Below are 16338 nucleotides of genomic sequence, written 5' to 3'. Positions count from 1 at the left end.
CTTCAGCTCAGGTCATGATCTCATGGTTCGTGGGTTCGAGCCCCACGTCGGGCTCTGTGCTGACAGCTCAGAGCCTGGAGCCTGCTTCACATTCTGTGTCTCCCTCTCTCTCTGCCTCTCTCAAAAATAAGCAAAAAGACTTAAAAAATATTTTTAAAAATAAAATGTAAGGGGGAAAAACGAGTTTTATGCACTTTTCAGAACGTAACATTTCACACAAAAAAATTTTAAGCGAAGACAAAACAAAACAAAACAAAAAAACCTTAGGCAGAATTAAGTACTGAAACTTCAGTACCTGCCCCAAAATCATCCCCTCCCAGATGTTCACATTGGGCAGCCCAAGAAATCATAGGTCTCACAAATCAACTGAAGAGGTGTCTGGAATGATCTAAATAAGTCAAGGGGAGAGAGAGATGAAACAAGGATGGTCATGTGTTAACAACTATTAACTCTGGGCAATGGGAGGGCACCTGGCTGGCTCGGTTGGTGGAACATGTGACTCTTGATCTTGGAGTTGTGAGTTCAAGCCCCACACAGGGCATAAAACTTACTTTAAAAAACAAATAAAGAGGGGTGCCTGAGTAGCTCAGTCGGTTAAGCGTCTGACTTTGGCTCAGATCATGATCTTGCAACTCGTGAGTTCGAGCCCCGCACTGCACTCCTCACTGGCAGTACAGAGCCTGCTTGGGATTCTCTCTCTCTCTCTCTCTCTCTCTCTCTCTCTCTCTCTCAGATAAATAAATAAACTTAAAAAGAAAAAAAGGAACACTAAATGCAAAAAAAACCACATTTTTTTCAATAACTGGCCAATGGATCTAATAGAAAGGCTCATTATAGCGCTCTTTCATGATGTAAAATTGTAAAATATAGCATATTTTACATCATAAAACCTTTGTTAAACCACAACACCAATCTCAAGAGGTGCACAATTTTATGGGTTTCCATAAATTTTCTGTCCCACTTCTCAGGTCTCTGTTTCTCTTAGCAATTTCTAGAATGTCCCCTGCCTGCCTCGTGCCTCTAAGCCTTTCCACAAGCTGTTTCCCTACACCAGACAGGCCACCACACAGGAAAACTGCTCCTGTCAGAACTTTGGCTCAAAGGCTCAAATGCAACGAAGCCCTCCCAGCATCCGGCACCCCGCTTACCTCACCCTCACCGTGCCCATCCACCGCTGGACCAGGTACCCTCCTCCCCTGACCCCAGCCTCATCGGATGACGCTTGCTTATCTCCTCACTAGGCCAGGAATGGCTCCTGAACGGGGATCGTTTTTTAATTTCCAAGAGTTAAAAAAACACCAAACCAGGTGAGGCAACGGACCACGGCTTCAGAATCATTTGAAGCATTACAAAAACCGCAGACCGCTACTCCCAGAAACTCTGGAAGCCATCCTGGGCACCTGCATTTTAAAGCCAGTAATGAGGGATGCCTGGGTGGCTCAGTCGGTTAAGCATCCGACTCTTGATTTCTGCTCTGGTCATGACCTCACGGTCGGTCGTGAAACTGAGCCCCACATCAGGCTCTGCACTGACGGCGTGGAGGTTGCATGGGATCTTCTCTTTCCCTCTGCCCCTCTCCTCTGTTCACCTGTGCACATGCGCACTCCCTGTCTCTCTCACACAAAAATAAACTTAAAAAAAATAAAAATAAAAACAAACACCTTTCAAAGCCAGTAATGACTTTCAAAATCAGACCACCTCATCTGGAATCCTACAGTGGGGATAGCTGCCCAACCATGTGACTATGTTTTTCAAAACCACTCTGGGGCACCTGGTTGGCTCAGTTGGTAGAGCATGCAACTCTTGATCTCAGTGTTGTGAGTTCAAGCCCCACGTTGGGCATAAAGCTTACTTTAAAAAGATAAATAAATTTAAAGCTGTGGAATTTATTTATTTATTTACTTACTTACTTATTTATTTTTGAGAGAGTGCAAGCAGGGGAGGGGCAGACAGAAGGGGACAGATGATCTGAAGCAGGTTCTGTGCTGACAAGCTGACAGCAGTGGGCCAGATGCGGGGCTCCAACTCACCAACCACCGTAAGATCATGACCTGAGCCCAAGTCTGACGCTCAACCGACTGAGCCACCCAGGCGCCCCCTAACACTGTGAATTTCATGGTATGTGAACTATATATCAACAAATAATCAACAGACCATCCCAGAAGGGACCTTGATTTCCACACCCAGGGTAGAAAGAGACGGCCCTCTCTCCTCTCAAGAGCCGCCCACAAAGCAACGAGAGAGGCCTCACTGGCCAGGTCGCTTCAAGGAACACAGGGGCCTTTGTGCCAGCCCCCCGGGGCCCCGCAAGTACACACAATTACCTGAATCTGTTAACACAGCCAGGCTACCCCACAACTCTTCCTTTTAGAGCTGCAGCTTTCCAGCCCTTCAATCCTCCCACCAGTCTGCAGGTATGTCCCACAGTCCCACACCGTCCTTCTCAATCAAGGGGCCACTTCTAAGCCTAATTCACTTCAAAGGAAGAGGCGCTGTCACCAACACCCAGCCCCGTTCGAAAAACACTTGAACCTCTGACTCCAGTTTCCCAGAGCCTAGGTAAGCCCCTAAGACAGGAAGTGCACTCAAGGGTCCAAGTCCCACGTGCTACATATACACACAGGTGCACACAAATACACATAATGAAAGGCAGGAAGCAACAATAGGAAAGACACTAGTCAGAGTCCGAACCCCCATACCTCGGTATGCAGCTAAAATACCTTGCACCACATTACAGGGACTCAGACCCAGACTTGTGGAGCGCTGGGGAAGGAATTCTGGGCTAAGTCAGAAGTCTCCCAGGTGAAATGGCCCTTCCTCCATTACCCCCCAAGTCACACAAGCAGGCACAGAGCAAAGTGCTGAAAAGGACTGAAACTGAGCATTCAAAGATAGAGGATGGGGTGCACAGCGGGCATGGAAGAGGAAAGTCTCATGGCTCCAAGGGCTGAGCCCAGGTACATGGGAAAAGGGCCTCAGAGGCCTAGAGGAGCCTGGAAACTCTGGGGGCGCAGAGGAGGGGAAGAACTCTGGCGATCACGACTGCGGGGCTGGGAAAGGGCTGGAAAACCCAAGGAGGAGAGAGCTTGTGCCTTCGGAACGGAGTGGTGAGGACCGGGGAGGGATGGGGGCGGGATGAGGCAAGGATGGGGCAGGGGCAAGGCCAAGACAGGGATGGGAAGGACCCGGCGAGACCGAGGCCAGGGTAGGGGCAGGAAGGGCCAAACAGGGCAGACGCCAGGGCTGGGGTGGAAAGGGCCAAGCGGCACCGAGCTGGGGGTCGAGGTCGGGACGGGAAGGATGGAGCGGGATAGGCGGCTGGATGGAAAGGACGCAAGGGAACCGGGGAGAGATGGGAAGGCCCGAGCGAAGCCAAGGCCGCGCGGCAGGAAGGGGAGCGGAGAGAGGCGCCGGCCGTACCTCTCCGGAGCTGGCCATGTCGAAGGCGGGCGGGGCCGCGGCCGCGGGAGCCGCAGCCCCAAGGCCTCCCCCTGGCCCGCCAGGGATGCTCAAAGCCGGCGCGTCCGCGACTCCACAGAGACCCCGGGAGGGGGCGGGGGCTCCAGCCACTTCCGGCGCCTGCTTACGCACTTCCTCTCGCCAGTCGGCCTGTCCCGCGCGGCCGCCATGTTGGGTGCGGCGCCCGTGCCAGAGGTCCTGCTAGGGCGCGGGGTGAGCCCGACAGGACCCCGTCAGCTCAGCCGCAGCTGGCTCTCTGGCCTGGCTCCTTTCTCCCTCCTCTGCTCTCTGCAGGCTCCTTTCCAGCCCCACTGGCCTCTTCCTGTCCGGGCAGCACTCTCCTGCCTCCAGGCCTTGGCCTTTGCGTCCCCATGCCTGCAAGAAGCACCCGCGGGGAGCGGGGCCCCTGCCCACCGTGCAGAAAACAGCCTCCCCTCCTCCACGTCCTCACATTCCCACACCTAAATTTGCTCCTTATCCTGTATTTTTTCTTCATAGCTCTTTGCACTGTCTGACCTACTGTGTCTTTTTCTTTTCTTTTTTCTTTGTTGTTCTCTTCCTGTACTCAGGGGCAGGGATTCCAGGTACCTAGGCTGCTGCCTGACGCGTAATAGGCACTGAGTAAAGACTTGCTGGGTAAATGAACAGGTGGCTGATGTGCCCTCACCCCTTAACGCTTTGTATCTAGAAATCATTTACTCATTAAAATCCGTGGGGAAAAACTGGGGTCAGAATTGGTGCTGACTCCTGAGTGACCTTAAGCGTGTGTATGTTTCCTGTGGTTGGTGGAACAAAGGGCCACGATCTGGGGGCGGGGAGGGAGGGGGGGTTAAACCACAGAAATGTATTCTCTCACAGTTGTGGAGGCCAAAAGTAGGAAACAAAGATGGTGATTGGGCCATGTTCCAGTGGCTCGCAGGAAGAATCCCTTCTTGCTCTTCCTAGCTTTGGGTGATGGCCAACAATCCTTGGCTTGCAACTCTATGGCTCCCAAGTTCTTCCTCTGTCTTTGCAGGGCCATCTTGCTTTCTTGCGGGGCGGGGGGCGCGGGCGGGGGCGTGTTCACACATTTGTATCCTTTCTTATGGGCACCTGTCATGTTAGATTTAGAATCCATGTTAATCCAGGGTGACCTTATCTTAACTAATGACATAGGCAAAGAGCTTGCTTCCAAATAAGGTCACATTCTCAGGTTCTGGGCGGAGGTCAATCTTTGGGGGACGCGTATTCAACCTAGTACATCAAGTTTCATATCCTACTCTCCTGGGGCCTCATTTTCCTCCCACTTCATTGCGTTGAGCCTTTTGTATCAAGAGGCCTTTGATGAGCTCCTCCTGTGGGTGGACCATCCTGGGGCAGGCACAGTCCTTGCCTCAAAGAGTTCATGGTTTAGTCAACAGTTAAATACAACTTCAGGCATAACAAGAGTGTTAATGGAGATCCCATTGTTTACTATTGGAGTCTTGACAATGGAGCCCAACTATGACCTAGACAGGTATCTGGAGTTTCCCAGAGGCCCAAGGTTTCTCCTCCCGTCCTCCTGACTCCCGGACCCATTCCTTCTTTTCCCCTTGTAATCTGTAATCAGGTATGTTTTTTATTGTCATGCAAATGTTTATTTTCTGTCCCCTGTCTAGAGGCCGCTGGCTTTTAGGCAAACAGGCTTGAGCAACGGAATGTAGAAAGGGCCCACAGCAACTACCTGGCTGAATACAGACAGGCCCATCAGGTGACCCACCTCAAAATATCCAGAGGCCCTAAACTGACCAATGGGCGACTTACAACCAGGCACAGTTACCAAAAAAGGGAAAATTCCATGCGTCCCTATACCTCCTCACCTTCCCTCTCTAAAAACAGCCCCCACCCACTCCCTCATTGCAGACAGCCTCCCCTCTGCTGTCCTGCCTGCCCCTCCTTTGTGGAGCCTTCAATAAACTTCTATCTCCTTTGTTCTGCCTCAGGTGAATTCTTTCACCACCTGCCTTCCTCTCAGCTTTAGCTGAAGCCCGATTGTGTCCCACATTTGGGGGCTCCCATCCAACTGGGAGAGACACCACATTGAGACACCACAGCCCACTAGAACGGGGCTTGGCAACGACAGGCCCTCAATAAACCACCATCAGCTAGGCACCTGATTAGCGGAGACGATGCATGTAAGTGTCCAGCACAAGGAGCAATTCAAACACTGTAACTATTGCTATTATGGGTCCTGATGAGGACGGAGTCCCACGTTTCCCGGGTGCCCCAATTCTGAGGAGCATTTAGTTAGAGATCACAGAGCGTGGGCTCCAGGTAACCAAAGTGGGGAGTCAGTTCCAACACCTCGCTGCTCTCACCCCTCCTTTCCAGGTCTGGGCGACACTTCCTCACAGTGCTCTCAGTGGCTCCTGCACTGAGAGCCAGCCCCCCCCACCCCACCCCCCTACCCCCCGCCACTGCAGTGTCTGGCTGGCCAGGGCCAGGTCTGAGCCCCTGGCCCCATGGGTTCACCAAAAACCCCAAGTAGAGGCTGGAAATGATGTAGGCGAAGGTGGTGATCTCTGTTACCTCCCACCCACTCCTGATGTGAGGCCTGAAGGAAAGCTCTTTCCTAATAGAAATGACAATGGCCACGATCCCCACGCCACTGCTGATTACACTTTCCACGTGAGATCCGATTGGAACTGTCACGGAATCCTGGTGGGTAGACCCTATTATTACCCCAGCTTGCAGAAGAGGACACAGGTGCACGTGAATAGCAAAGCTGGGTTTGGAGCCCACGTCGTCTCTACTCCGGAGCTCAGAGGCTTGGAGAGGCAGAGGGAGCCCTCCAATTCCGCCTCCTTAACTGTATTGCAGGGAGCAGAGAACCTCCAGGCACCGGGAGGCTGCAGCGAGGGGCGGATGGAGCCTGCTGAAGGTGGTCGAGGCAGGGAGAGGCCTTGGATGATACCCACTGGAAGAGCCTGGACACCTGCCCCAGGGGGCTCTTCCTGTGCCGAAGTCCTCACCCTGAGGGTCTCATCCCACCAGAAGAGTTTGTGAAAGAGCCATACCTTCCTTAAGCACCTCTCGCTACAGCCAGAATAACCTCTTTCTCTTAAGATTTTTTTTTTTTTTTTAGAAGGGGTGGGAGGGGCATAGAGAGAGGGAGAGAGAGACTCTAGCAGGCTACTCACTGACAGCACGGAGCCCGACCCGGGGCTCGAGCCCACGACACCGGGATCATGACCTGAGCCAAAATCAAGAGACGAACACTCAAGGGGCACCTGGCTGGCTCAGTCAGTAGAGCACACAACTCTTAATCTCTGGGTCGTGAGTTCAAGCCCCATGTTGGGTGTGGAGCCTACTTTAAGTAAAAGAAAGAAAGGAAGGAAAAGAGACACTCAACAGACTGAGCCACCCAGGCGCCCCTGCCCCAGCATTCTTAAATTTAAACGGCCGCTTATGGCTAGTGGCCCCCTTGGGACAAGCCCTTAAGCTCCTTGAGGACAAGGGCAGTGGGCAATGTCCCCCAGCACTGAGCACTGCACGCCGCTCACATGTAAGTCGTCTGATGAGTGATCGAGTGAATGAGGCATCAACCACTCGGCAGCGGGTTCTGGGAGGTTCCAGCCGCCATGTCCCTGGGGTGACTCCAGGCCACGGCATGTATTCAAACCCTCAGAGAGCTGTGTTACCCTGCGAGCCCCAGTTTCCCCACAAGGAAAATGACTGCCTCCAACAGTGTGACCATGAGGTTTCCCTGCGTCCTCACCACCAGGATGAGGGGGAGGGGCTGAACCCCTGTACTTAGCACAACCCCCCTCCTCCCCGAGTGGCCTAGTGGGGCGCAGTTCTATTCAGGCAGGACTGTCGTGCAGCAGAGACCGTCATGTTGGTGTGAGCCTCGAGGTGTCCGGCCCGCCGATCTGCCAGGCTTCAGAGGCGTCAGGGTCAAACTCCAGCTTCCTCACGTAAGGTCGGTGTCCCTGGGCCAGCCAGCCGCTGTCCTCTTGGCCTCAGATTCATAATGGACGCAGAGAGGAAGACAGGAAGCAACGAAGAGCGCCCTCTCACGGACTGGCCCGGCTTGGGCTTTCCGCTGGGAAGGGTGTGCTCCAAGCCCGGAGGCCGATGGCCAGCTGCGGCCTAGGAAGGAAGGCCTAGGGCGTAAAGGATTTTCAAGGTCAGATGTTTGAAAGGAAAAGATTCACGGGGCACCTGCTCACAACCCACTCCAGGTGCTCTCGATATTCCCATTTCTCAGGCATGTGGATGGTGATGTGACTTTCAAAGCCCCTTAGATAAGACATATGGCCCCACCACCTTCCCATTCTGCCTTGGGGTTGTGACTCCATTCACTTGGACTCTGTTTCTGGTCAATCCATGCCTCTGTCTGTGACATGCAAGCCCACACCTGCGTCTGCCCAGCTGACTCTGCCTCAGGCATGTCAGAGGGCCCTCTCCCCTGGGAAGTCTCCTGCTCCAGAGGACAGCTCCCCACTACCCCGTCAGACGGCTCTATGATCCTTTATTTCCTTTTTTCTATTTATTTTTATTTTGAGAGAGAGACAGAGAGCACCAGCAGGGGAGGGACTGAGAGAGAGGGAGACGGAGAATCCCAAGCAGGCTCCTTGTTAACAGTGCGGAGCCCAAGACTGGGTTCAAACCGACAAACTGGGAGACCATGACCTGGGCTGAAACCAAGAGTCAGATGCTCAACCAGCTAAGCCATCCAGGTGCTCTTTTTGTGAATTTTATTTTATTTTATTTTATTTATTAGGGAGAGAATGCGTAAGCAGAGTATGGGGGGCAGAGAGAGAGAGAGAGAGAGAGAGAGAGAGAGAATCTTAAGCAGACTCCTTGCCCAGCATGGAGCCGGACAAGGGGCTAAATCCCATGACGCTGGGACCACGACCTGAGCCGAAATCAGGAGTCAGACACTTAACCGACTGAGTCACTCAGGGGCCCCAGATCCTTTATTTTTCTTTTTGTTCAAAAGAGACAAAACAGAGGCACCTGGGTCGCTCAGTCAGGTTAAGCATCCGACTCTTGACTCTTGATTTCGGCTCGGGGCACGGTCTCACGGTTCATGGGTTCAAGCCCAGTGTCCGGCCCCACACTGATAGTAAGGAGCTTGCTTCCGATTCTCTGTCTCACTCTGTCTCTTCCTTCCCCCCGCTTGCTATCTCTCTCTCTCTCAAAAATAAACATTTTTTTAAAAGAGAGACAAAATGATAAGTGCTTTTTCCTCCTTTTTAAATCTGTATTTCTTAGTTTCTTTTTGCCAGTTTTACCGAGGTACCATTTGCAGGGTTTTGATGTGTGTGAGCACCCGTGACACCATCCGCCAGTCGGTGTGAACAAAAGCGTGTGCCCCTGCGGTCCTGCCTCCTTCCTCACATGGAGCCTCTGCTTTTTCTCCTCCTTGTCACAACCAGTAATCGTACCTTATTTGTTGGCCTAATATCAGGTTTCCCCCTTACACCGGGTGCCTCATGCGGGCAGGAAGCACATCTGGTTTGTTCTCCACTGGTCCCCAGCCCCTGGCACCCTGCCTGGCACAAACAGTGGCTGGACAGAGGAAGGAAGGAGGAAGGCAAGAAAGAAAGGCAGGCCAGCATACAGTGGGCACTTAATAGATGCTTATGGCATGAAATAAGTGGTCCAAGGTGGAAACTTGCAGGGCAGGGCCCAGGGCTCATCGTCGCCACTGAATGGGACCAGAAGAGCTGGAACTGACCTGGGGGGCGGTCAGTGGGAGGGGGACTTCATGCATGTCAAAGCCCGCTGCCCGGGCCTCTAAGACAGAAACATCCTGGGCACTTTGCTGTCCCACCTCCTGCAGGCAGCTGCATACAGGTCGGAGGTAGCCCAGGAGCCCGGAGGGAACAAGACTGCTTCTGGAGCCCACGCCACCCCGCCCCCCGCCCCGTGGCATGTTATGTACAGAACTAGGAAACCTTGCAGAGGTGAGCTGGGGGATCAGTCACGAGCTCCTGTTGGGTGTTGGAAGCCATCAGGTCTTAGAAGAGTCTCCTTCCCACTAACCAAGAGTCACCTTGCACGTAGAGTGGAATTACCTCCAAACCCGCCCCAGTTCCGTGGGACTCTGGGCACGTCCTGCCCACCGGAAGGTCTCTGCTCCTCCTAAGATGGGAGGCAGTGGGTCACCACATCCCCAAGGGCCATGGGCACCGGCGCCCCACAAGGGTGGGGCCTTGTGCTGGAGGGAGCCGGGATTCCTGCAAGGGCAGGGCCCCCTCAAGGCCTCAAATCTGGATAGACTTGGGGGCACTCAGTCTCTAGAGATACAAAAGCCAAGCGGCATCCTGCATGAAGGTCCCCACCCACTCTCCCTCCCAGTGGCAGCTTGGAGCTGAGGGAAGCGAGGCTGGCCCTTGGCTTTCACTTGGAGCACTCCATTACCAAGCTGACCTCCAGTGCCAGGCAGACCCTGCCCCTGCAGGGTCTCGGGAGAACTAGGTCAAGCCTGAGCTTGAAGAAAACTGGGCCCGGAGTGCTCAGGAAGGCACGAGGCAGAATCCAGAGCTCTCCCCCAGAGGAACTGGGCCATTCTCGGCCAAGCTGACATGCCCTCCCCCAACCACGGAGCTGCCCTGCAGAATCCTACAAAATATCTTTGGTTGTGTCCGAAATACCGGTCCAGGTAAGCTGGCAGTAAAGGTGGAACCCCAAGCCCCACCCTCAGTGTCCCAGGCCCCTCAGGAAGGCCAAGGTTGAAGACAAAGAATTGTGCTGCCTAGGAGCCCACTCTTCCAAAGGACACCAAGTTCAGGGGGCCCTCTCCAAAGAACCCTCCACTGAATGGAGGCTCCATGGACCACTGTCCTCCTCTTCCACACAGTCCAAGACCCCTCTCTTCCCTGAAGCATCTGGACCTCAGAACTCTGAGAAATAGGGGTACATGGTGGATAGCTAGAGGGCCAGGCCAGGATCTAACTCCCTCCTACCCATATCCCACCCCAAGACTATTCGATGTCAGGGTTAGATGCACCTCGAACCCCCCTCCCTTTGTGGTAGGCAAGGCTTGGTCCCCGCTGCCCCACCCTTCTCCCCAATACCCAAGAAGCCACATCTTCTCTCTTTAAGGTGTGCACTTTATTGATCTGGTCTCAAGTCAGTGTACAGGGAAGCCCTGGCTGCCTGTGCCTCAACCCCACTCCCAGGGAGACCAAAAGCCTTCATACATCTGAAATTGGGGGGGGGGGGACAAAAAAGGGGGACCACGATGGCAGACCATTCGAAATAAAACAAAAAGAACAAGTATTAAGGCGAAGATTAAAAAAAATTTGGACCACATAATTTACACCAAAGCAACGTCATCACCCTCGCCTGCGTGGACTTGGGCGAGGACTGGCCCTTCTCCTCAGGGAGAAATGGGGTGGCTTTTGGGAAGGCAAGGGACTTCCTGTAACAATGCATCTCACGGTATTTGGAATGACTATTAAAAAAAAAAAAGAACAATGTACAGTCAAGGTCCTCGGCCACACCGTAGAACTGTGGGGGTGCTCGCTCCAACCAGCTGCTGTCACCTTCGCCGTTCCAGTTTTTAAATCCTGAGTCAAGCGCCAAAAAAAAAAACAAACAAAAAAAAACAAAACCAAAAAACAAAATCCAAAACCAAAAAAAATTAAAAAAAAAAACCAAAAAAACAAAACCGAAAAACAAACAAAGCCATGCCAATCTCATCTGTTTTCTGCGCAAGTTAGGTTTGTCAAGAAAGGGCGTAACGCAACTGAAGTAACAGTCCGCCTAGAAGCATTTGCGGTGGACGATGGAGGGGCCGGACTCGTCGTACTCCTGCTTGCTGATCCACATCTGCTGGAAGGTGGACAGCGAGGCCAGGATGGAGCCGCCGATCCACACGGAGTACTTGCGCTCGGGGGGGGCGATGATCTGGAGAGAGAGGGCGGCGGTCAGCAGCCCCGCAGGTGGAGGGGGCGCGGCCGGGAGAGCCCGCCCCCCGGCCCGCCCCGCCCCGCCCCGCCCCGCCCCGCCCCGCCCCGCCCCGCCCCGCCACGCCACGCCACGCGCCCAGGCCAGCTCAGGCCGGGCCAGCACCCACCTTGATCTTCATCGTGCTGGGCGCCAGGGCGGTGATCTCCTTCTGCATCCGGTCGGCGATGCCGGGGTACATGGTGGTCCCCCCAGACAGCACCGTGTTGGCGTAGAGGTCCTTGCGGATGTCGACGTCGCACTTCATGATGGAGTTGAAGGTAGTTTCGTGGATACCACAGGATTCCATGCCTGAGAGGAAAGCGAAGCCAGACTTAGCTTCCGGGGTGGCCACGAGGGGGACCCCTCTGCGGGAGGGCCAGGACGGCCGGCTCACTTACCCAGGAAGGAAGGCTGGAAGAGCGCCTCGGGGCAGCGGAACCGCTCGTTGCCGATGGTGATCACCTGCCCGTCGGGCAGCTCGTAGCTCTTCTCCAGGGAGGACGAGGACGCGGCGGTGGCCATCTCCTGCTCGAAGTCCAAGGCCACGTAGCAGAGCTTCTCCTTGATGTCACGCACAATTTCCCGCTCGGCGGTGGTGGTGAAGCTGTAGCCGCGCTCCGTGAGGATCTTCATGAGGTAGTCCGTCAGGTCCCGGCCAGCCAGGTCCAGACGCAGGATGGCGTGGGGCAGGGCGTACCCCTCGTAGATGGGCACAGTGTGGGTGACCCCGTCCCCGGAGTCCATCACGATGCCGGTGGTGCGGCCAGAGGCGTACAGGGACAGCACGGCCTGGATGGCCACGTACATGGCCGGGGTGTTGAAGGTCTCGAACATGATCTGTAAGGAGAGGAGCCCCTGTCACGCTCGGCAAACCACCAGAGGCAGCCAGGCCAGACTGGGGACATGCAGAAAAGTGCAAAAACACAGCTAAATGTGCTGGGGATCCCGGGATGGGGATTCACTTCAGACCTACTGTGCACCTACTAAAATACACACTCCAAGGCCGCTTGACAACCAGCCTCATTGGCTTTGTCTCGCGAGCCAGTGTTAGTACCTACACCCACAGCGTTTTATAGCCTCAAACACCTAATCAGAAAGGCAAACACCAGAAAAAGATTCCATCTGGGAAAAAGCAAATAGAACCTGCAGAGTTCCAAAGGAGACTCAGGTCAGAGAAGAAAGTCCTAGGAGAACGGCAGAAGAAAGAACAAGTGAGAAAGGGCACAGAAGAGCAAGGAAGGACGGGGGTGGCCGCCCACGAAAGGCCAGCGGGCCACTGACCTGGGTCATCTTCTCACGGTTGGCCTTGGGGTTCAGGGGGGCCTCGGTCAGCAGCACTGGGTGCTCCTCGGGGGCCACACGCAGCTCATTGTAGAAAGTGTGATGCCAGATCTTCTCCATGTCGTCCCAGTTGGTGACAATACCGTGCTCGATGGGGTACTTCAGGGTCAGGATGCCCCTCTTGCTCTGGGCCTCATCGCCCACGTAGGAGTCCTTCTGGCCCATACCCACCATCACGCCCTACGGAGCGAGAGGAGAGGTCAGCCCGAGCCCGGGGCCATCGCCCCCCCCCCAACACCGCCCCCCCCCCCCGGAGAACCAAGGACAGGGCAGGGCCTCCCCTGCGAAGGGGCCCTCGTGCCTGGTAGCGCCTGTTCCCGGGAGTGGAGGCCCCACCCCCTCCCCAAGTCAAAAGCCCAGGCTGGAGCCCTACCTGGTGCCGGGGGCGCCCCACGATGGAAGGGAAGACGGCCCGTGGGGCATCGTCGCCTGCGAAGCCGGCCTTGCACATGCCGGAGCCGTTGTCGACCACGAGCGCAGCAATATCATCATCCATGGCGAACTGCGGGAAGAGCCTCGCCTGAGTCGGGGGTCGGGTGGGGCCGCCCCCGCCCTGCCCACTTCCGGCGCGCCTCGGCCTCGAGCCGCCAGGGGGCGCCGGTGCGCGCCCACAACGGGGACAAAGGCAGCTCGGCCGGCAGCGTTATTACCATAAAAGGCAAACGCTGGTTGGAGGCGGCCCCGCGGCGCGCGGCAGGAAGCCAGGCCCCCGCCCCCTCCCCACACCCGGGGCAAGCTCCGCCTCCGCCCCGTTTAAAAAACGCCGGCCGGCCAGGCGCGCGGCGGCCACGCCCGCGGGAGCCGGCGGCGCGGGGAGGAAGTGCGCGCAGGCGCTCTAGCGCCGCGGCGACCCCACCCCTTCCGGCCGGCCGCGCCGCCCTCACCCTGGCCGCGGCTCCGGGCCCCGAGCGCGCACGCGCACGCGCAGCCATGTCCCCAGCCCCCACCCTGCCGGCGGACCCGCCGCGCCCACCCACCCACCGTGCCGCCAGAGCAAGCAAACCGCCCGCTGCCGGACAAAGACCCGCGGCCGCCCTGGCCTGGGCCGCAAGCACCCCGGGGGCGCGCGACGTGAGCGCAGCCCCGGCCCGATCGAGGGGCGCGAGAGCCCCACTGCCCGCGCCCGGCGGCTCTCCCGGAGCGAGGCCGGTGGCCGAGGGGCTCTTCCACCCCGAGAAGGAAGAGGCGCGGGGCCGCCGTGCTCCCGGCCGGCCCGGGGCCTTACCTGAGAGCGGTGTAAACCGGCGGCGGCGACGGAGGAGCGGCGAGGGCGAGGGGCCTGTGCTCGCGGAGTGGACGCGGTCTCGGCTGTGGCTGTGCGTCGCGTCGCCGGGTTTTATAGGGCGGCGCCGCGGCAGCTCGAGCCATAAAAGGCAACTTTCGGAACGGCGTGCGCTGATTGGCCCCGCGCCGCTCACTCACCGGCCTCGCCGCACAGTGCAGCATTTTTTTACCCCCACTCCCCTCCTTTTGCAAAAAAAAAAAAAAAAAAAAAAAAAAAAAGAGGGAGAGAGAGAGAACGAGCCGGGCTGGGAGAGAGCGAGAGCGAGATTGAGGAAGAGGAGGAGGGAGAGAGTTTTGGCGTTGGCCGCACTTGGGTGCTGGGCCCATGGGCCGCCGCCCCTCTGGGCAGTGCCTGGTCCGCCCCGCGTGTCCCCCACCCCGGGACCCTCCGGGTGTGGATGTCACATGAGCAGTGAGCGCCCCGGTGGGCAAGGGTCAGCACGGATGCGAGGGTCCCTGGTTGCTGTGGGTGCATGCTTAAAGAGCAGTTGCAGGGGTAGAATTGGTCAACATTAACTCAGCTGCCTAGAAAGCCTGGATTGGGGTGAGGGAGTGGGGGCTCTGGCTGGGGGTGCTCAGCATGCTGAGTTAGGGACATTACTACTCAGAGACCTGGGCTGAGGAGTAGGTATGGCGTGGGGGAGTCAGCGGGCTTGTGGCCACTCACTCGACCAGGCCTCAGAAACAGGACAGGCAGCAAGAGCCAGGGGCTGGAAGTTCCCCGTGAAGAGGGCTCCAAGCCTCCCCTGCCACAGGCCTGGACGGAGGTGGGCTCTGTAGAGCAGAGACACTGTTCCCATGGAGCCAGGCTGCTTCTAAGAGCTGCCTGGTCACACCCAGCCAAGGCCAGGCCGGAGCCGTTAGCCTGTGACCCAGGCAGCTGCTGGCGAAGGCAGGCAGGGGTGCCCGGCACGGCTCTGGGGCCTGGGGCCCACCATCCATCGTCTGTGTGTCATGTGTAGCCGCAGCTGAACTGCTGTCCTGGACCATCTGGAGGCTGTTGAGCACTGGGGAGGGACCCTTAATGCCCCCAAAGATGAGTTAGTTTGAGGGGGGGCGGGGTGGTAGGGACAGTAGGTGAGGACCAGCTGCCCCCAGACAAGACCCTGTTCGTGTCACCTTTTCCTGCCCCAGGTCCCTCCACCAAACACTGGGCAAGACCTGGGTGCCCAGAGTGTTCTGGATGGTTCCCTGCTCCGAGAGCAGCCAGTCTGGGCAGGCAGAGCCTGTACCCAGATGGTGGCCAACAATGATCAGCGTGTGGCAGACGGAGCCAGCGCCCACGGGACCCCAGAGTGGCATCTGGCTCAGCCCAGAGGACCGCGTACCTCCTTGGAGGTGGTGACGGGAAGCTGACTTTTCACACGGAAAATGGGAACGGTGGTCTGGGCAGGGGTGCTAGCCTGTAGCCACTGGTCTCTCTCTCTGGGCACCCTAGGGCGCACACAGTAGGTGGTCCTGAATCCTGTGCTGAAACCAGTGAACCATTCGTCCATATATGGATGTGGAATCTGTGGCCAGAGAAGAGGTGGCCTAGTCCTGCCCACTATAGGTGGCTGGTGGCAGGGCACTTTGGAAGTCGTGGAGGCCACGGCCAGTAGGAAGGGTGACCAGTACCCAGCATGCAGCAGAACCATCGGGCTCAGAGCTGTGCCCCCGCATCCCCAGAGAACTGCCGCGGGGACTGGCTCCCCTATCACCGCTCCGGGCTTGGGGGATGTTCCCAGCCAGTCCACTCCCGGCCTCCCGGGGACTGCCCTGTCCCCGGCCTCGTATCTCTCAGTCGTGGGCATCTGGCCAGCCAGTTGCCTTGGGGCCTGCCAGGCCTGCGTTTCAGGGGCTGGGGAGCAACGCTCTTTCTGCCTGTTGGTGAGGGCCGCTTGTGGCCATTCGCCGAGCCCCGAGGGGTGCTGGGCAGGCTGGGACTGGGGCGACAGGGCAAGGGATGGGCAACTCTAGGGTGGTTTCCGGCAGCTACGTGGGGCAAAGAGCAGGCCTTCTCCATAAGCAGGGCCTGTGCTGTCACCTCACCTCCTCTCCACCAGGGGTGGGCCACGGGGCAGGAACACCAGCCCAACCTGACCTGGGACCGAAACGCTCCCCGCCCCGTGTCTGCAGCAGCCATTTCCTGATGCTCTCCTACACGTCCTTCAAGGCCCATCGCAGAAGGCCCGTCTCCCCTCTATGGGGGAGCCCTTTAGCATCTGCAACCTACACTGTCCCTCCCACTTAAGACCACTGCACTCGGCCTCCTCCACAGACCGTGAGCCCTGGCACCCACCTCTTCCGGCCAGACCCTCCCCAGGGCCACTGCTGGAGTATTCTTAGCCT

The 16338-nt window shown here is 56.9% G+C and overlaps 2 protein-coding genes across 3 annotated transcripts in view; both read right to left on the bottom strand.

The window, feature by feature from the left end:
- The window catches only part of FBXL18 (F-box and leucine rich repeat protein 18), a 43695-nt gene extending 40162 nt beyond the window's left edge, over positions 1–3533 (bottom strand). For both annotated transcript variants that reach the window (XM_030300580.1, XM_030300582.1), the window contains exon 1: positions 3421–3533. In XM_030300580.1, the coding sequence (XP_030156440.1) occupies positions 3421–3438 (18 nt within the window). In that variant the 5' untranslated portion in view covers positions 3439–3533. The remainder of the gene's footprint in view (positions 1–3420) is intronic.
- A 6990-nt stretch (positions 3534–10523) lies between these two features.
- Positions 10524–14056, bottom strand: ACTB (actin beta). The gene is made up of 6 exons (XM_030301662.1): positions 13949–14056; positions 13097–13225; positions 12664–12903; positions 11781–12219; positions 11510–11691; positions 10524–11340 (listed from the first exon to the last, which is right to left on the bottom strand). Exons 2-6 carry the CDS (start codon positions 13217–13219, stop codon positions 11197–11199), a joined length of 1128 nt encoding a protein of 375 aa, XP_030157522.1. The 5' UTR covers positions 13220–13225; positions 13949–14056; the 3' UTR covers positions 10524–11196.
- Positions 14057–16338: the final 2282 nt, after the last annotated feature.

The sequence above is a fragment of the Lynx canadensis genome, chromosome E3 (assembly GCF_007474595.2).
Source record: "Lynx canadensis isolate LIC74 chromosome E3, mLynCan4.pri.v2, whole genome shotgun sequence".
Classification (NCBI taxonomy): domain Eukaryota; kingdom Metazoa; phylum Chordata; class Mammalia; order Carnivora; family Felidae; genus Lynx; species Lynx canadensis.
The sequence above is the reverse complement of the archived record's forward strand: the minus strand, read 5'-3'. Positions and strand labels throughout refer to the sequence as shown.